Source organism: Stegodyphus dumicola, chromosome 1 (assembly GCF_044657685.1).
Source record: "Stegodyphus dumicola isolate Sdum_Otavi_A_Nest chromosome 1, ASM4465768v1".
Lineage (NCBI taxonomy): Eukaryota > Metazoa > Arthropoda > Arachnida > Araneae > Eresidae > Stegodyphus > Stegodyphus dumicola.
Window position 1 is genome coordinate 273,435,627 of NC_140768.1, and position 21,599 is coordinate 273,457,225.

The 21,599-nt window shown below is 34.1% G+C and overlaps 1 protein-coding gene across 1 annotated transcript; it reads right to left on the reverse strand.

The window, feature by feature from the left end:
- Positions 1–9,640: 9,640 nt before the first annotated feature.
- LOC118180472 (astacin-like metalloprotease toxin 5) lies at positions 9,641–20,948 on the reverse strand. The gene is made up of 6 exons (XM_035349559.2): positions 20,832–20,948; positions 18,484–18,551; positions 15,240–15,315; positions 13,609–13,723; positions 11,483–11,661; positions 9,641–9,945 (listed from the first exon to the last, which is right to left on the reverse strand). The coding sequence occupies exons 1-6, from the start codon at positions 20,893–20,895 to the stop codon at positions 9,722–9,724; spliced, it is 726 nt and encodes a 241-aa protein (XP_035205450.1). The 5' UTR covers positions 20,896–20,948; the 3' UTR covers positions 9,641–9,721.
- Between the last annotated feature and the right edge of the window lie 651 nt (positions 20,949–21,599).

A 21,599-nucleotide genomic window follows, 5' to 3' on the forward strand; every position in this document is an offset into this window, starting at 1 on the left:
CAGCACGCTTACATTCTCTGGAGGACACCTAACAATTCAAACAGATGCTGATTGAGGAATGGGCACTCCTACCGCAAAAAATGTTGCACCAGCTGGTTCTGAGTATGCGAAGACGGTACAAAGCAACCATTGCGGTGAGGGGAGGGCATATCCCATATTAAGGAACATCTGCTTGTTGTTCTTCCTCTTGGATAGACAATCATGAGTTACGATACCTATGTGTTCAATAAAGCTTGTTTTTGTTTGATTCCATGCCGTATGCATTGTATTCCTTTTTCAGCTCCGATGCTTTTGTCATCCTTTACGTACATAATACTCGCCTTCATTTCTTCATTTCATGTCTCTCAATTGATTTCTCGTGGAGTTATGGCAAAAAACCCTGCTGTTGCTTAAGTTTTGCACACCAATGTAATAATTCTCTTCCCTTCCTACTCATTTTGTCTCTCCCTTCCAAATTGTATGGTATCTGAAAAGAGTTTCCTCCCATCCATCAATCACCTTTCTGGCTGAGTTGCTATGTATTATAAACTTTACTTTCAGTCATTCCTGAACCTCTGACACCCTTCTGACCAGAAGCCATGTAATCCACCTGATGGTACCAGCTTTCTTCACCTTCCTCGTTCATTTGAGCACCGTCTCTCACCTATGTACTTCACTGTGTACCCATCTTGGACTTTCTTCAATCGCTTATCAATTACATCTCAAGCCTCCATACTCTCCTGAACAATATCTTCTAAAAACATTTCTGTACGAACTTTTCTCTGAATTCTTTCCCGAGACACGCTATTGAAAATGCTATGCTGTTTTACTTCACATTGCTACACCCAGAATAAGGCTACTTAGAGTAAGTTCCAGCTCAAACAACAGTGAACAACAACTCAAACAATAAAAGCCTAACTCATTGTTTTAGGACAATTCTGTAGTAGTTAGGGAGATTTCCAGGTCAAATTAGCCCGGCGCTACTGCCAACACGTACTCGTCTGCCACATATGAGGTTTAAATGGAGGGACCTCAAACCATTTTTGCTAGCCGCCAGAAAATGATTTTGATGTCTAACGTTTTCATGGTTACACTGAAAAATGACGAATTAAGTGCTGCGACAGCTGCTCTGACGATTGCTGTTGTGAGACTCTTCCTGAATTTCAATCATTCAGTCTGTTCTCCATTGAATAAAGGTAAAAAAGATTTAGTAATCAAAATAAAGCAGGCAATCCACCTACTTAAAATTGAAATAAAACAGGCAATCCACCTCAGTGCGAAAACATGGCTCATTCTCCCCTTTCGTTTTTATTATTCTAAACGTAAACAAAAATACGGTGTTGCTAAACCGTGAAAAATAACTTTTTTGGAGAACTGCTGAATTTTTGGAGAACATCTCCTCTCACCTTTTGATTTATGGTGGGTGGGACACAAATCAAAATGCGAGCAATATAAAATATAAATCAAAATCTAATATACTTAACAAGGCAGTTAAACAACAGCATAATTCTGCAAGAAACTAATTATAACGCGAAGGTTTTACAATTATCCTATCGCTGCTAGTTTTAACTATCTTATAAGAAGTCTTCAAATTAATGTCTTTACTAGTATGAATATTAAATTGTTTTTTATGTGAAAACAAGTTCTCGTTGACCATCATTTCGAAACGATACAATCGTTGCACAGGGCGGATCAATTTGCCTGCAGCTGTTTTCACTTTTGCAATTCAAATACATTTTATTGACTCTGGAATAGTTCACAAACTTGACCTAATGGCCAGTCCAGTCTCTTTTTGTTGTCGCCTCCTAACAGCACATCTCCTAAATGTAGTTCTCTTTGAGTAGCTTTATTATCCCTGGATTGGAATATTCATCTTTAAATCTTTTCCTGAGATCTTGTCGTAATCTCTGTTGACATCTGTATCTTTTAGTGATGTTGACTTAACCTATATGATCCAAGTCTGGAACTCCTACCTTTCTTATATCCTGAATGAACATTGACGGTGTTAAGGACATTAAATCTTCAGGCTGTTCAGACAAGTAATTTAACGGTCTTGAGCTAATTACAGCCTCTTATCGCGGAGAATGGTAAATAGCTCTTCATATCTCAAGCAAGATTTTCCTGAACTTCTTGAACAATTTTATTCCAATCGAATGAACGAAACAGATTGCTAGACCGGATAAAATTCGTACCTTTGCCATTTTACATAGACTTTGGGTGTCCGCGTCTAGCAATGAACTTTCTGAATCCCAATAAAATATCACCGGTGGAAAGTCCTTGTATCAGTTCAAAATATACAGCCCGATAAACCGAACAGGTGAAGAGAAGTATCCAGCTTTTCTTTCCGTCTTTTAGGTAAAGAGGTTCAGCTACGTTCTCTCCCGTTACCTCAAAAAACCAGAGCATCTTGGACCCTAACTTCAGGCATCGCTGTTGGTACTATTTCATTATATATTTTGCATCGAATGCATTTTGCAATTACCCTTTGAAATGTTTTGCGCCCTCTCAGAATCTACAACCATTGACGCATACCCGCCAAGACAACTTGAACTCCATCATGAGAAAGCACTGCACGCCTTTCTAAAATTAATTTTTCTACAATTTGATGGTTAGCAGGTAAAAGTACAAGACACACGAAATTATCTGCATCTTCTTTTTTAATGATTTTTGTCTTCAATCTCATTAAACCATCTTTATCAGTGAAAATGCAAAGAGTTCTCAACTTTGATTTTGTAGATTCCTCTTGTAAAAATTCCTTCTGAACAACTAACAAAAGTTTTCTCTTAGCTGCTACTATTTCTTGAACAGATAATTCTTCTCTCAGTTTGTAATCTGGATTTCTAGAATTCTGAAAGAATCGCAGTATCCAAGCTCTCAGTCGAATTAATGTCGAATATTTTGAAAAACGACGTAAGTACCATTTTTCGTTAGGAGCAGTTTAGGTAACTAATGACGTTATTCATCTTTTTCTTTCTTTAGAAACATCTTCTACATTTGATTCAATTTCAGAAACATGCCAGTTTTCTTCAGGCTATTTAAGCTATGGTGGGCACACCCCTCCATTTAGATCTGAACAAAACTTCAGAGGAACAGCATCTAGAAGGAAGGTCTGCCGGATTGTAGCTTCCAGGGATATGTCTTTATTGCTCCTTTGATATTAAACTTCTTATTTACCTCATTCGGTTATTAACAAATGTTCCCCAATGATCCTCATTCTTAATCCAGAAAAGAACGGTTGAAGAGTCAGTCCAACAAGTACTTGGAATTCCTTTCAAGTTCATAGCTTCTTTCACTGTTGCAGTAAGGCGAGCTTCGATCAAACATGCTAACAATTCTAGCCAAGGTATCGTTATCTTTGTTAAAGGAGCTACTCTACTTTTAGTTTCAATTAAATGAACCTTTACTTCTTTCTTACATTCGCTTCGCAGAAATACGACTGCACTATAGACGAACTTGCTCGCATCACAAAAAGTATGAAAACTCAGTTTTTCTTTCTGAACATATATTGGAATTTAGATCTCTGTCAACAAGTATAACTCTTCAATTAACGTATTGAACTCTAGGCGAATATCTTACGAACAGATTTAATCCTAACCAATCTTCAGGTTCCATCTATTCTGTATTAGTAGTTTCAAACGAATTGTCACTGGGCAAAGAATTCCGATGGGGTCAAAGATACTGAGAACTGTTGAAACAATATGTCTTCTAGTAACGGTGTTTTGCTTGAAATCAACTTTTGAAGATCACAAAAGAGAATATGTTTAGTTTTTGTCCCATAATAATACAAGAAAGGGTGCAGATTTTTCTTGTCATTCTTCTCCTGTTAGACTGGAATGCTCCCAACCCCGCATATCGAAGCAACCTGTAGCCAGAATCTGTTTTGCTTCATAAATGAATTTCGAAAGTTCATCTTGACTAGATACTGAAGTTACGCAGTTATCTACGTAGAATGCATTTCCCAGCTTTTTTACGGTTTCAGGAAAACTGTTTTCATTTTGTCTCAAATAGAAATCTAGAACGGCAGTTAGTAGGAAAGGCTTCTCGTAACTCCAAACACTACTCGTCGGTGACGATAAATTTTTTGTTTTCCTTCCTTGTGATCTTTCCACCATATGAATCTAATAACTCTTGGTCTTCTTTGGCCACAGATATCTGTATAAAGGACTTTTTTATATCTGAAACTACACCAATTTCCTTCTGATGAAATCTCATAAGTAATAGAGGAATTTTCTCGATAAGATTTGGTCCAAGTATTTTTCTTTTATTATCTGTTGTCCACGCAAACAAGTCTGGTGTCGCCGGTGAATTAACATGAGCAGAACATTGCACGTTTTCCTTTGTTTTCTTTACTGATAAATCCCAATTTTGCCAAACCAATACGTTCTTCCCCTTCAACTTCAGCTTTCAGGAATAATAATAAATTTTTCAACTTCTCCCCATAAGTATTTTCTTCAGAAGAATGTAATTTGATATTAACTATAGCGTTTCTTAACCAAACGCTAAAAATGTCCTCCCAAATACAAAATTCTGCAAGAGGAAAAGGTCTAGCTGAATATGTGTCAGATGTCAAACCAATGGACTCATGCGCTCTTAGATATGATTCTAATTTGTCTTGTAACTTCGAGGTACCTAACTTCTGTTTTTTTTCTCTGACATGTTTTAAACAAGGTTTAAAATTTCGCGTATATAGAATTTAATTCATCCTTGCATTCTCCCGAGTGGCAATACACTTTTTTTTTATAAAGCTGAGGTTTCTCGTTAAATTTGAAATGTAAATAACTTACGTTTTGAAGAGTATCAACACAAGGCTTCTAAATAGCTAAGTTTTTGATTAAAAATTCGGCGCTTTTCAATTATGCACCTGCCAGGCATTATGGTGCCTGTGAAACAGAAGCCAAGCACACGCCGAGATCCAATAATTGTGACATTTGGGCTATCATGGTGTGTATGCTTGTGTATCTATAAATTATTCTTATAATTATAAACTGTTTGTAATTTAAAAATCTGCCAAAATATGGACAGGTGCATAAGGGAAAATACCTTATATTATTGTACCTTTATATTATACCACAAAGTCTGTATAGATGAAGAGGGTGAACACCGTGGGGTAGTTTTTCGAAATCTTATAGACAGTGACCTTTTGTTTTGAGGGTCGAGTGGGCAAAATTTCATAAGATTAGGGAAAACTTTGTAGATTTGTGGGAATTACAAACAAACAAATAACAGACTACATTGGTGAGACGAAAGGCAATACTAGACCAGACGTGGCACCACATTGTCTTTTCAGACGAATCTCAGTTCTACGTACAGCATCATTATGGACATATCCGAATATGGAAGCAATTACGAGGACGAACGTTGCCGGCCTGTATTCGTCATTGGCATGCGGCACAAGCACCTGGTGTGCTAGTAGAGGGGTGCCACTGGGTACTTAGTGGGATGCGGGGTACCACTGTCAGTATGGCACCGGTCACCTGTTGTTTGCATAGTCAGTAATATGGATAGGCGCCGATATAGTTGTAGCGTGTAATGGCTAATGGCTTTGCCCTTTCTTCGAGTCCTGCGGGACGCCATCGTTTAACAAAATGATGTTCGACTGCATGTTGTTCACGCCATTCTGACTTTCCTCTGTATATAGCGTGTAGGAGTGTTGCTCTGGCCAGCACGTTCTACTGATCTCTCAGCAACAGAGGGCATCTCTTCGGGGATTGCCAAGAGACTTGTACACTACCACTCGCCATCCACTCCAATTGATCAAGTTTGGCACAGAGTTGAAGACGCATGGAATGAAATTCCCGAATCTGTCATTCAAGCTTTTCGACGCTATGTATGCCCAGTCTAATTACAGAGCGCAAAAACCGGACCCCTGTCCTGGGATCCTTATCGGGGTGAGTGTGTCCAAGCTCATGAGATCCCTTCTACGGAGGCGCAGACCCCACAGTCCCTACCTGGCTTTATACAAAGCATGAGACAATGTAGAAAAATGCTTGCGTTCGCTCTGTCAGTCCCCATTACTAGGAACTAAGGGGTGCAAAACCCCGAGGACTAGTTCGGGGAAATTCGATCTAGCTCCAAAACAGCTGAAGAAACGGACACGATACTACCAGTACGGTCCCTGCCGAGCCCGAACCTACCTCCGAATAAACGGGGTTCTAGTTCTGTGAAGTCAAATTATGTGTCCCCATGGTTCAGACTGCCCAAGTACAGATTCTAGCCATTACTTCCTAGGAATTCTCCTGAGTTAATCCCCTGGGGGGGTCCAGCCTAATTACAGCAATTTTTACTGACGTAGGTAACTGGTTTGTGTGCTGAATTCTGCACTCTGTGTAAATCAATGCTCTTGGAAATTTAATAATGGTTCTCCCAATTATACTGTATATGTACAATAAATAAGATATTGCTATTTGCTTTCTTTCCTAATGTAGGAAATTTATTGGCGAGCAGTATATATTTTTAGATGAATGGTATCATGTTCTTCAGAAAACTGAGCATTTAAGATTGAAAGACTGTTGTCTATTCGATAATTCGGAACTTGTATCTATTCGTCACCGGGATTCGAACCGCTGATCTTCCATTTGCAACTAACTGCTCTACCACTTATACCATGAGAGCAGACACCATGGAATGCAGTAATTCCTTATATTTGTTTCACTTAAAGGGCGACTGGGAAAAAAAGCATGAGACGCAGTCAACCAAATTCAGGTAGAGATGAATTATCATCCACCACATTTTTAGTTCTGGTACTACTATAAAGACATTAGATTTTTTTTTGAATCAGGGAACATGAAAAATCCAGCTATGCTCTCACCGGGATTATGTCACAGATCTTCTAGTATTGGCTGAACATTCTATCAATCATTTCCAGGAATACTATTATTCCTTACATATTCTGCTCCTTAATGTCATATTTTGCTCAACAAAATTAGGAGTAATATATTATAAAACAAAAATAAGCGTGGAAGCCTGTAAATTAAAGTGGAATTAGAATGCTATATTATAAGCATTTGATTGCAATGCTAAAATTGTAAACTAAGCCCATGTAGTTTAAGAATGGAAATTTCCCAGAACTCAACAGAATTTTGCTGAAAATATTACAAGTCTCCTAGAATGTGAAATTCTGTGGTATCTATTCCATCGAACAATATAATAGAACGATTTTCGTGCAACATAATGGAATATTAAAGACTAGGGCGAGATCAAAAGCGGTTATTTATCCAAAGAGAAAAATCTCTGTTTGTCATTAATGTATGTATCGTCTTCAGCTATTTTCTATTGACCAGCTCGAAATTCTCGGAAACGTTACTTTCTAATGTTGTACTTGTTGTTGTTGTGTCCTTATTACAAGGAAGAATGGTTGCCAAAGCCTACTCCAAAGAGTGGTTGGACTTCTATCCCCCCAATTTTGAAGGAGAGTACCCCAGGGGGGTCAGAGAGTCTCCCACCCCTCTTATTTTCTAATATTTGCGCGATTTTCTGGAAAACTGAACATTACCTGTAATCACGTACCGTACTCATGTCTTTGTTTACTTTCACATCGGTCGCAAGGAGATCATCCTGAAAAATCCTGTTCCCTTCCTGAAAAAACACTGGAACGCGGGAATCCTTCGTTAAAACACTGTTTTCCTACATATACCTTTCTAATTTCTCTGTTTATAATTGTATTGTTATGTGTCGATTGCCTGTCACCGAACAAGCAGATGCAGATGAATCCTGGATTATGTTCTAAGTCAGAGTCTGAGAAGGCTCATGGAAATTTCACCAGGCTTCTAAATATCACACCCGCAAACAATGACGGTGCTAAGCGAGAGTCCTTCTGAATATTTCGGGCAAATGAGAAGTCAGAAAGTCTTTCCGATACATCCAGAAAATCGTGAGCTAAAACAGAGAACCCCGCTCCAGAAAAAGAAGTTAGTTAATTTTAGTGAAAAAGAGGAAAACCTTTCGTGTATTTCCAGCTCTGTCAAAGAGCAATTTTTTTCGTTCGCTGTATGAAGAGCATTCTTATCTCTGCGAAGAGATTCAGTAAGCGGCAGCCGAATTTCCTGCTAATTTGAGAGCAACTTGTGGGAATGGCCAGCTGCGGCCGGGAGAGGGAACAAGGTTGTTTGCCTTCCCGGAGAATTTCACCTGCGCCAAATAGAAAGAAAACCTATGAGAACTTTTAATGTCTGACTCGAACAAGGACTTTAGCAGAAATTATTCGCTAGATGTTTTTTTTTTTTTTTTTTTTTTTTTAAATCCTGTTTTCTTTTTTCGACGAAGAACTAACGAACATTAATCTTGTAATGTAAAATATTTCCTGTAAGTTACTTGCATATATCACAGAATGTTAAATAAACTAAATATGCTACCTCTTTACTCTGTGTCAGCTCATTATATGTTCACTGGAGTCTTCAGCATTAGTTCAAGATTTCATTCTTAGCAGATATATACAATTTTCGTCATCATTTAGACAAACTATTTGCCGTTTTCTTACCCTACAAGCACAAGAGATGCCCATATGGCTTTGTTTTTGGCTTACTTTATAATGGCAGAGCTCAATAGGGCTATCTACCTAAGGATAGAAATGCCTTCTTGGAGCACTTTCTAAGTGTAACTGACTCGTATACACGTTACATAATGAGAATACCACGAAAACGCCCATGCAGCGAACCCGTGCAGCTGAATTCGAACCTAGTTTAGAACTACCAGTGTTTAGCGATTTAAAAGCTCGTCCGCTGGTAAGCTATGCCTATAAAATGTTATCAATTCAGTGTTTGAAAGTAAAGCTGAAGAATAAGGAGATTGGGTTGCTGAAAAACAACAATCTCTTTTATTCAAAGATGGATTGAGATTCAATGTACAGAATTCATGAATTTTTATCTGAGACAACCTGCTATGATATTCTATTGTAAAAGAACGAAATGTGTTTTATAAACAAGAATTTGATTTGAGAAAACATGAATACTAGTACTCGAAATAACTTGTACTTCATTAAGATACAGAGATGCTACATTAAGGTACAGAGATGAAATACTGTTACTTATTGTCAATCTTACTTCTAAACCTGAACATTTTTCATTATTATGAAGAGTAAAGTGCTGTTACAGAAAGCACAATATGGTAACAGATATACTGGAAGTTGGCTGCAAAATATGAAGGGGCCAAAACTGCCATCCACTTCATTAGTTTTAAATCTGACTGAGCCTGTTTGAGACATGAAGAAAAGTAAACTACTGACATCACTGACATATATCCACATAAAAAAAAAAATCCCTTTCTAATTAGTGCGCATTATCCAACAGGATTGAATAAGGTGCTATTAAATAATTGCAGTAAAATCTCATTTTATCCGTGCTAAATGAAACTATGTTTTTTGTCATTAGTGTAGTTTCATCTTAAAAAGCTTGTTTTTTTATTGCTTTGTTTAATTCTTTTTTAACACAAGAAATATTTAAATCATCCCTCGTAAAGTTACAATTTTACTTTAATTTAAAAGGAATGCATAATTGCTTGGGCATTTAATTTTTTACTTAAATCCTTTTAACCTTTCGGGAGTGGCGGTGGGGAAATCTCATCAGTTAGACATCTGCTTCTATTACATATTACATTATCTTTCAGATTTGTTGAGTAGTGTAGAAATATCCTTTTGAGCTAAAGTAAATGAAAAAAAAAATATATATATATTCCTCTAATTTTATTTCCACATTTTTTACAGTAGCAAATACATGAAACAGCAGCTGTGTTTTTTAAAATCATCCAGTTATTTGCACTTATACATCTCTTTGACACGCTTGATATCGTCCTTGGAGAGGCCTTGTTTGTCATAAGGCTCCTTAAGTGGTTTACCATTCTTTGCAACCATCGTCTTAGATTTGCGATCCTTAGAGAAAGCATAGTTTCCGTATAACATAATAGATTCGTGATCAAAGGGTGTCAGAAGCAAGTTTTGGTTGGGTCTCAGAAGAACGAACTGCGTTTCCATGCCTGAAATGAATAGATTTTTAATATATCGCATAAATTTGGAAAAAAAACCCACTTAGAAGTTAACAAAATTAGAATTCATTTTATTAAACATTTTCCTATGTATTAGATATACTTAGCTAAAATTATACTTATCTCAAAATTCATCTCATTACCTTACATTAATAAAAACAACACCAATGGTAATTTAACCATCAACAGTAACTTTTGTTAAAGACTGTAGTTTTGTTACCTCACATAAAGACTGCAGATATCAAACTGATACGGCTATTAGATACCTATTCCTCCAGGGAAAGTAAACAGTAAGTTTCAGAAACATGAAACTAAATAAGTTAGGCTTTTAATAAAAATCGAATTTCGGATTTTCCGATTGCCAGCCAGATGTGCTACTGATTGCACCATGAAGTCCTCTCTGGAATTCGATTCATTGGTCTTTTGATTGCATAATACCAATTACCCTACGACAGTATGCAATGGTAAAGGCAAAAATTTCTTATAAGCTGTTCGGAAAGTAACTAGACAAAGTCAACTGCATTTGGAAGACTTAAATGAATAAACAGTGATCTTGATCCTATTCAAAATAATTCTTTTCTACATTTATATATTGGTACGAGAATTTTTACTGCAATTAGAAGCTTCTTTGGAAGTTTTTTTAACTTATGTGTACCAAGCATCCTAGGTGTTTTGGTATCAGTTTCCTGCGTAGAGCTAAAATGGAGAATGTGTCATTATGGATTGACCTCGGAAAAAAAAATAAATCTAGGGTTTTCAAATATAATGGGTACGGAAGTGGATTACCACTGTGAATAACGTTCGAATGCTATGGAAAAGATATAGAAACTGCATGGTAACAAACGGTTACCACCTTTCCTTTCGCCTCAAAGCTTCCGTTCTCACGGCCTGCATCTAAACATGTTCCACCAATATCATGCGCCATTTAGGCACTATTTTCAACTGAGCTGATAATGTCGAGCTTCACGCGATGAATCAGCAATACTTCACGATTGGTACTGATACTACTGCGAAGATAGCATCTGAGAAAAATATTTGTTTCTTAGCTTTATGACTTGATGCATTGTCTTGTAGAAGCAACCGAACGCAAGTGAAAACTTGCGATATTCTCATCGTCTCAGAACGTTACAATAAAGAATTCTATAATTATCCAAACTGGAGAAAGAACCATCATGTCGAAAACAATGTACTCGTTGCCATTTCTAAAGGAATGTTGCTTCATCTATGTCTCATTTCTGAACCAAATTCATTGTAAAGAACAGCGTTGTTGACTTCTCAGTAATCATTGAAGCCACCGCAAGCAGTCTATATAAAGTTCAATTAAAGGTTTTTCGTTTAACATTCCATTCACAAAGCATTCATTAAAAGCGGTACATAACGCACAGACGCAGATTAATTTGATGGAGATATAGACCATATTTAATTCAGGTTAATTTTAAACATTTGTATATTCATGTGCAGTGTCGTTTTGATAAACTACACAAATTCTTTCGATAGTTATAGTTCTCAATAAGGAGTTTGTTTTTACCTTTCTGGATGTTTTCCCAGTAGATGGTGAGGTACTCATCTCTATCAGATCTATTTTGTTCATGGAAGAAACCGATGGCATGTCCCAGCTCATGTACAATGGTTCCCTTAAAATGGCACCCTCTTCCGAGAGACACTAGTTGCTCACCGCGATTGATCATACCAACGTAAGAATAACACCTGTAATAAAAATCTCTTTTAAAGTATTTAATTAAAACCACATTTAAGATGAACAAAACTTTAACTTAGGAATGCCAATGAGATTTGTTTTTCATATTTTCTTTTATCTTATCTTATATCCTTTCTACACTTATTTCGACGCCTAACCGGGATAGTGTTTCGGACGCTGACTGCCATTTCGAAAGACCCGGGCTCGAATCCGGAGAAGGCATGAATTTTGTAAAGGTGTATTTTCTGCGCAGCATGGGGAAACTCTAAATACGCGGCGAGTCGAAAGTCCTCTCGAAACGTTGGTGGTAGGGGAAGAGAAGTGGGAGACCCTTGCACCCGTTCCCCTGGAGCTCTTCATCAAAATCGAGGGTGGATTTTGATGACAAAACAAATTTGATTAACAAAACTTGCTTCATTCGTTCTTCCACCTTAAGTACGTTCTTATTGATTAAATATTTCATATTTGTCTGCATCTAATTAAATACTGGAGAATGTTTCTGTTACTTTTGTGTACTATTATTAAAGACTGCAGAGAATTACAAAAAGTTTTATCCTTTTGTGTTACTGAAGTTCACTTTATGCATTGCTTAATTTTGACGAAGAAAGTTCGTCTGAATGGCAAATCAAGACATGACACCGCTATTATATCTTATAACGTAATAAAAGTATGGCAACGATCGTAGTCCCTCTTAATGTGATAGCGTTACATATTATTGTTCAGATGTTGGAATCGCATTGTCAAAATCCTGCCAGTTTTTATATAATAGTATTGGAAATTCATCGTCTGTTATATCAGCAGGTACGAACAACAGGTATAATACGAACAAAATATTGAAGAAGTTCTTTTCTTAACCATCAAATGTGTAAATGAAGATTGCGAAATCGTCAAATGTTAATGACGGTAAGTCATCAGAATCGTCGATGATCAATTTGTGAATTTCGAAATGGACTAACGAACTGAAGAAGGATATTTTTTCTTCTTACTGAAAGCTTCAAAATTTATGATTGAAAGCACAACGTAAGTGTCTTCCTAAAATTATGCTACATTCTTTCCAATAAGTATCTCGTTCATAATTCAACCGTGAAAAGAGATTATTGTCTCTAGATTAAGAGTTAGAATCTTCCAAAATATAGTAGATACAGATGTAAATGCAAAAGAATTAACTAGCAAGGAAAACTATCTTCATCAATTCGCTGTATATCCTGAACATATTGTGGAAATTATTAGAAAGGAAAATAAAGAATTGTTCTAAAATGACAGCCGATACCTAAATAAACATAGAATACCAAAATGAAAAATTAACCATCTCCAAGTAATGCTTGTTGAGAAGAGTTTGAAGCTTAGGTAGTTATCAAAGAAAATATTGAAGTTGCAGCGTTAATGACAGTAGAAGATTTATGCTAGTTACTTTTAGATCCAATTATAATACATCTAAAAGAAAGAAATGAAAATATCGGAAAAGAATTTTATGATAGTGCTGAGGTAAGGACGGCGCTTCGTTTGGGATTAACATCTGCAAATAGTTTTCAATAATACGCTGAATACGAACTAAAGAGTACTGCTACGAAGCTGTCTATTAGAAATGAATATTTCGGCTGTTATTTCTGATTAATTAGAAATATATATATATTTGTGTCTAATATATTTCTATTACTCAGTTAGTTGTTTTAATTCCTGTCATATGTTTCTACCACATTTTCATTTAACTAACTGCTTTCATATTTCTGAGCTTTAAAATTATCATTTGCTTGATGTTAGTCAAATAGCGGTGAACATTACGTTAAGCGGCATCTAGATTTCTATTTGTGTATTTACAAACAGTTATTAGCAAGAAAATGCATTTCTTATAGCCCATTTTGAAGCGATATAAGCAAATGCATAAAAAGCGTGACTCGTTTTGGTTGAAAGGGGTTCGAACATTTAATTCAGCTTTTATATATCGATTTTATACGTACCCTTGTCCCTGGAAAAGTTTGATGTAATTCTTTTGTGTAGTCCTGGGTACAAATTTGATGCACGTATTATCATGGTAATTTCTCATTGCATCCAGAATGAGAGCAGTATATGGCGCTGGAGAAGAAACAGTTAAATAAGTATAACAGAATTGACTGATGTTTGCAATTAATAGTTTGCAGTACAATAGTTTTAGTTAATTAATATAATGGATTCGTGAGTTGATTTCATACAATGACACTCGTTTCATTTACATCATGAAACAGCTGAATATTTAATTAAGATATTTTGAAATAACTTAAATTTAACCGAAATTCGTTCCTTCTTTCATTCAGCATGAGAGCTGTATACTTCGGATAGAACCAAATTTGAGTACCATACTTCTGTTTTTAAGCCAAATGCTGTATTAAATATTTCCTTTTTAGAATTATCTAATGGCACCAACTAAATACATTTTGAAATTCAAAACTGCATCATCTATTTTATTTTATTATTCTAAGATGTTAGTTTGCCTTTTAACAAATGCCATTGGTAACAAAAATGCATTTCCTAAGCTAAAGTAACTTGGATTTTGATAGTAAAGTCGACAGTGATGTTATAGTGTATGATCATGATCTTGTTCTTCTTTGTTCAAAACGCTTCAAGTGTAATGTAAACTAGTGTTACTTGTGTTTTACTTTAAAGCAGTGTATTTGTTAAAAATCGAAAAAACTAAAGTCTAACTGAGAAACTCAAGTCCTTTTAGAAAACTTAATAAGTTTCTACTAAATTAGAACGAGGTATTATTTGCTGTGCAGATATTTTCGTATTTAATTGCGAGAGGTGTTATTATATCTTAAATTGTTTCAGGATATTCGAAGTCATTTAAAGTAAAATTTCTTCCAACGAAATGAGCATAATTCTGGTTAGTTAAATTCTTGAACATTTAATGTAAAGGAACAATAATCTTCCGATTATTAATTACCTGAACGTGTAAAGCTACGAAAGTTTCATTGAATTTATTGAAGTAAGTGAGCATTTAGCAAATGAGAATATTCTTTGACTTTAATTTTGTATTATCACTATGTGTACTAGAATTACAAGATTAATACTCTCTGTTTTAGTACCCAAGTGATTGTTTATCTGGCATACGACGAAAAAAATAGGTCGAATACACGAGTCATTTAATCTTTTTATCAACGAAGCTTTGACAACAGTCCAAAGCAGCTAGTTATCGTTTATTAATGGCCAGTAGAGTCACTTAATGGACCTGAATAGTCATTCTCAAACTAAACGGAAACTTTACCACCTTGATAAGTTATCCTTTCGAAAGCTGAGAGAAAATTTACAGTAGCCTTAAACTGATTCTTTATAAAAAAAAGATTATTATTGAAATTATTTATCTAAGACTGGAAAACTGCGATTTACTGCCCAAGGGAATTAATAAACATTTATTTGCTCTCACTATAGCAATTAGAGATGCCTTCAGAATTAAACTTCATAGTAGTTTTAAGTTAACTTCAACTAAAGCTCGCGTTTTAACAAATTAAGAATGTTCATGCATTTTATCTCAGTAAAAACAATGCAGTATAATGGTTACAAGTAAAACCAGCAATTAGTTTTCGGAAATACTATTTCACGCAAATTTTCTTACCCAGAGTTAAGTCAATAACATAAGGAACCTCCTTGTTAGGCCATCTCATCTGCTGGTAAGGAATAACATTTCTGTCCTTAAAAAGAGAAACAAATCGTAAATATTATCTTGAATCAAACTGTCAGCTTTTCATTTTAATAATCCTTATATTAAAAAAAAACATTTTTAACAACTTAAATTATTTCTCTTTTTTTTTTTAATTTCCTTTTCATCCCCCTTTTTACTTCCATATATGAAATGAAAGAAGTATTGCAATCAGAGTAAAGGAAGTATTGTAACGTATTATTTTTCTTTTTTTTTATCCTCATTTTTTACTTCCTTGTACGATGTGAAGGAAGTATTGTAATCTCGAAAATTTTGGATATCATATTTCACCGGAAATATTCATTTTGACCGATCTGGGATCCATTTGAAAGACATTACATCTGTACGTACGGAAAGAAAAAAAAAGCACTCTATAGCTGATTATAAAATGGATTTAAAACGGATTCAGATGAGAATTTTTTCATGACGTTCGTACGTATATATCCCAAGTAGCACGGCAACGTCGTCAAGACGTTGCAAACTGGTCCGTGAGGTTGCAAGGTGGTCGTGGTAACTTTTACGACATCCTGACGTGGTCGTTTTAGCATCTTTTCAATAATTCATCAGCGTTACTTTTAGAATGAAAAGAGACTAAATCTGCCCTTTCAAGAATCTGAAGTCTGCATAAGATTTATTTTGCAATGTTTCATAACTTTATTTCATCTAAATATATCAATCTAAGGTAGATTCATCTAATGAAATATAAATACTTGAATTATTAAATTTAATTAGTACTAAAAATACGTGCTAAGTTATTGTTAAAATTTTGTTAAAATAACTAATACTTAAAATATTTTTTTTATAAATATTATAGCAAAATATTTAAAAATGAAACTAATCTATAAAGTAAGCTATTAAGTTATGTATTTTATATATTTTAAAAAATCACATTTTCGAAATCAATGCAAATCACATGCCAGCAATTATTTTACTGCTGAAATATGACTTTATTTATTAATTTTGAAATAAGGACGAATTTATTTGAATTAATTTGCTGACATAATATGAAACATTTTACCGCATACAGAGCAAAAAGTACAATTTTTGCGAAGATATGATTGTGCGTGAAGATGTATTCACGATTATAAAGGGGGCGATTTTAAGAATTCTGAGAAAACGTCTAATGTTAAAAGACGTTGCATATCCATGCATATTTAACAGCTGTCCAATATATCTGACCGAAAACTCACTGACAGTCAGGAGAAGCAGAACGGAAAAATTAATGGAAAAGGAGAAAGAAATATTAACACTTTTAATGGAAAACGACAAAATTAATGGCTTTGATAAATTACTAATAAATGTTGACATCAAAATTAGAGAAACTGTGAACAAAAATACGAAATTCATTACCTATAAAAGTTCTGATGAACTGTTTGTTACGTTTTTGTCCATCTCCATGCATTTAAAAATGCTTGGTTTAATCCTAGTATGCGGTACACTCAGGATTTGGCGATATTGACATTACAAATGTTTTAGCGAGCCCGATAAATATATTTTGTAAATATAATTTTGTGAACTTTGTTCGTAATTCTATTCAGTTGAAATAATTCTTCTATGCCGTTTAAAAAAGATTCTATTAAATTACCAGAAGAACCGTCGAAAGGTTTAATGCCATCGTATAAACCACTGAAAAGTTTAGACTGAACTGCTGCTCGAGAGATTGACATTCCCTGTACATATTATTTACTGGATGATTATATAAACGAACTTCTGAGATCGAGGCTTGCTCTATCTTATTTTCAGAAATATTTTCTTCACGGTTTTGTAATTCACCGTAGGAATTAAATACTGGAGAGCTTCAATACAGCAAGAGAACGATGGAAAAGAATATAATGATGGCAGTTTATTTTGAATTGAGGAGTCATCATGGTGGCAATGCCGAATTTCTGCTTATTTTGTTTGTAAATATCTGCTCTACAATGCAACGTGCTAAAATCGTCCATACAGTAATATACAGAAGTAAATGTTAAATCAATAATAATTTGATTCTCACTCTTATTTATATAAGACAACTGTCTTAAACAAACTTATAGTACTCTAGAATCAATTTAAATGGTGTGCTTTTTGCCTGACTGCTAACTATTAATTAACTATTGTTATACATTTTAAAATCTAAATTACAGTATTGTTAAAAATTACTCGCGGAACCTTGGGTTTCAATCAAATTTTAAAAATTGGTCCCTGGGCTATCCTTATTATTTAATTTATGCACCTCAACGTTTTCGTTGAACACAGTTTAAGAATCGAAGATTTAAAATATAATTTTTAAGCAAGGGGAGATGTTTATCATTTTCCCCTCAATCATTCTGTTTTAATATTTCCCGTTTTAGTTATAATTTCTGTGGTATAATTGACTTGAAACTTGGCTTTAAAACTTACGGTTACCACAGAGTTATCTAAGTAGTTTGGCGAGTTATTATCTCTTGCTGTTGCATCAAAAACGCAGCTTCAAATTGAAACCAATTAGATATTTATTAAACCTCTTCTTGTGAGTTATAGCTAAAATGATAATATAAATTAAACCAATTGTTTATTTTTGCACAAAACACATTAAGAGGGAATTTTCTTGATAGGTTTCAAGAGACTTACAACAATATTCTACTCTCAAACGACCACTAGATCAGATAAGCTTTATCTAAAGTCATAAAACAACTTATTATTATCCCATTCACAATGACAGCAGAAATTATTTCAGTCTATACGGTAGAGACGAGACATAAGCTACAATAAGCTCCTATTTAAGATTAATGTTTTATTTTTAAACTATGCTGCTTGCCTTTAATTTGCATAAAATTTCACTCTGAGCGAGCATCGTGGAATGAATCAAGAAGAACAGGATAGAGTTTAATTCCAATCTACTTGTTAATAAATATCGGATACAATCTCGCACGATAATACTGTACTCGATTACTTTCTAATACCCCTGTTATGTGCATATAAAATTACGAAAGAGTAAACATAAATATAAGATACGTCTAAAGACTACATTGAAATACATTCAAAAATTATTTTAACATGTATTAAAACCTGTAATTTAGTTCAAAATTGTGCTTAGTAAAATACGGAAGTCAAGCTTAAGTCATTTCAAATAATGGTATGGTCTACCTTAAGATGGGATATAAATAAGCATGTAATAAACCATTAAAGTTGTGCAACTTACTCCAGGCTCAAATCCTAAAATGTCACCTTGAAAGAGATCTGGATTCTGAAGAGCCAGGCGACTTCTTTCTGTGAAAAAAATATCATAATAAGAAAATGATCCTTCAATTAAATATGGTAAATTTTTTAATGTTGTTGATAAAATTGACTTCATTTTTAGAAAGATTCTTAATTTGTATTTAAAAGGCAATATATGTAATTTGTTTTATTTATTATGAACTACTAAGTTATGTAACACTTAATTACAGTAAGAAGGTAATAAGCGGATAGTTAAAAAATATATAAATTAATTTTAAAATTGTGTAAATCTAGTAAAATTACAACATTCTCGTCATTTGGTGAGAAATGTATATCATTGTCCACCAAGCCGACATAAAATGATTGTTGTTTTGCTGTTACTAATGGTAAAGTTGGCAATAGTCTTTTACGATTGGTAAAAAATGTAGTCAGATTTGTTTTCCCAAACTTAACTAATAACTTATTTTGTTATGTTTTGATCGATGTTTCTTGTTTCAAACTCAAACACATTGCAAATAATACAGTTTAATTTCATTTAATTAAGGGCGCTAGTAGTAAGCAAACGTGCCGTGCTAGATTCTCACAATCTTCAATGCCTGTGCTTTCCCCTCAATAAACCTGGAATATAGTGAAAATTTGTGGTTTAAAATCTCAACTATAGAGGTGAATGAATTAATTTATTATTTATAACGAAGACCACGCTGAGGAGTTTTGATTGATGTTCAATCAGTTTCTTTGATATAAGTGGAAATGCTTTGAAATCTAGTGTTGATTATCTTCATTGAAATTCTAAATTGCTTTCTAGTCCATTGGGGTAGCAAAAAAAGTTCTAAATTGCAAAATTGCAATTTAGTTTTGTGATTATCGACAAGCTGTAGATTAATACTTTTTTTTTATCAAAGCTTTATTTTTTGTAATAGATACTTTTTTATCATTTACTTTTTTTACATTACTTATATATTTTATTATATGATTTATTTTTAAAGATTATCTTTTCATGTTAAAATAATTAGTTAAAAGAAAAGTTATGTGAAAAGAAAAAGTCTTAAAAGAAAAGTTATTTTTTCATGTTAATGAAGCTCTTTCTAGTAGTAGATAGCCGATGACAGTTAAGTCTAATAAACTAATTTACGGCAGCAAGTGAGGAAAAATTAATATTAGTAAAGTTTAAACTTTAAACTTTACTAATATCAGTTATTTCTTTAAATACGAAAATAAATTATCTCGGAAAAATTTGTTTTTATTTTTAAATGCATAATTTCTTTATTTAGAGCATTTTCGTTAATACATTAAATGGTTTGGTTCGGTTTATTGAGATTATGGCAAAGCACACTAGGGCTATCTGCCTAAAGGGAGGGATGCCTTCGTGGAGGACTTTCTAAGGGAAAGTGGCTCGTATACATGTTACACATGGGGAAAACCACGAAAACGCCCATGCAGGCAGCTCGTTCGCGGGATTCGAACCGAACTACCAGTGTTCAGCAACTTTACCGCTCGGCCGCTGGTTAAGAGTCTTGATTATTCGAGAATGGTTAGCACAACTGAGATTCAAAACAAAATTCATCCCACTATTGCAAAAGCGTCAAATGATGGCCATACCCCAAAGCTAAGAGAATTGAAAAAGAGTAAGTATTGTTACCAACAAAGACCACTCATTCTAACTACGCACTTGTTTTTTGGAGGGAATTTGAAAGAGAATTGGCATTCACCTTTAACTCATCTGATAATTCTAGCTGAGTCAGATGACCAATTATTCTCAAAACTGCGATACATCTAACTAGATTAATAGAACGATTTTATATTCGGTTTATGCACATATATTTAGTTTTGACCTAATTTTTGCAGCAAAATCTTATCTTTCGGCTTATGGACGGCATTTGGATATCAATACTTATCGCCTTGAATCAAAATCAAACGGTTAAAAATTAGTTGTTATTTAAATAACGATGTCAGTTAATCTTAATCTGAAACTTAAGTTTTAGATAACGACATAACATTGTTCTACAGATTTACATTCATAAGAGGGCACCCAGAAAAATTGGGTTACTGGGCTACCCCAAAGCATTACAAGGCTATTTGAGTAAGGAAAGAGAGATTTTTGAGGAGGAATTTCTAAGGAAAAGTAGCTCGTATTCATATTACACATAGGTAAATCATAAAAATTCCCAGCCCATTCACAAGTATTTGCATCTGAGTCGACCTACTTGTATACGGAGATCTTGTTCGCAGTCACTAGCAGGCATAAAGGAAAAAAAATTCATATTTTGTATCAAATAAATGTTATGTTGGCTTAACGTAAAAAGCTGTCTAATCAAAAAAGGTACATCTTACCTTCATCTCTAATAGCAGAGACAGCTGCTATTGCAAAAAGAAAAGCCCCCACGATCTTGATCATGTTTACTGCTAATGGAAAGGACTCAAGTAATATCGTTATCGGGGATATTTTTATATAGTCAAGTATCAGTCGTATTCAATAACTTTATCAATTATACGTTTGTTATTTCTCATAAACTGTTTTTTTACCCTGCAAATTGAAAGACTATATCTGTATAAACGAAGGTTAAGTTCTCACGCTTGTGAATTTTTCCACCTGCGAATCAGGTCATCTCTAAAACAATAAATTATTCACAGTTTCTATTACTCTGATTTCTACGCAAATATCAATATTGATATTCTAGAATGAAAAGCTGAGTTAAGAATTTAGATTAGATTATTTTCGTTATTGAAAGGAATACTTCTGTGATTTCTTTTAGCCCTTGAATAGTTTTTAGATATAAATAAATATTTATTTGTGAAATTTTTTAACAAAGATAACCGCGGAAGTTTAAAATAATTACAAAAAATGCTAAATATTCTATCAAACGCTTTTAAATTTGCAATTGCTTTTTTATGTAAATGTTAAGCTTTTTACGTGCTGTTGCTTTTAATATTTCAAATAAATTTAAACAATCGGAAATGGTTTTCATCTAAATCTATTTGATAAAAATAGAAAATTAGGTTTCTGTGACAAACTATATGACTATGAAAGAATAATCAACCACTTTCCCTTCTTTTAATTTATGGAGGGGTAAACTGGTATTATGCCAGTCGAACCATTTG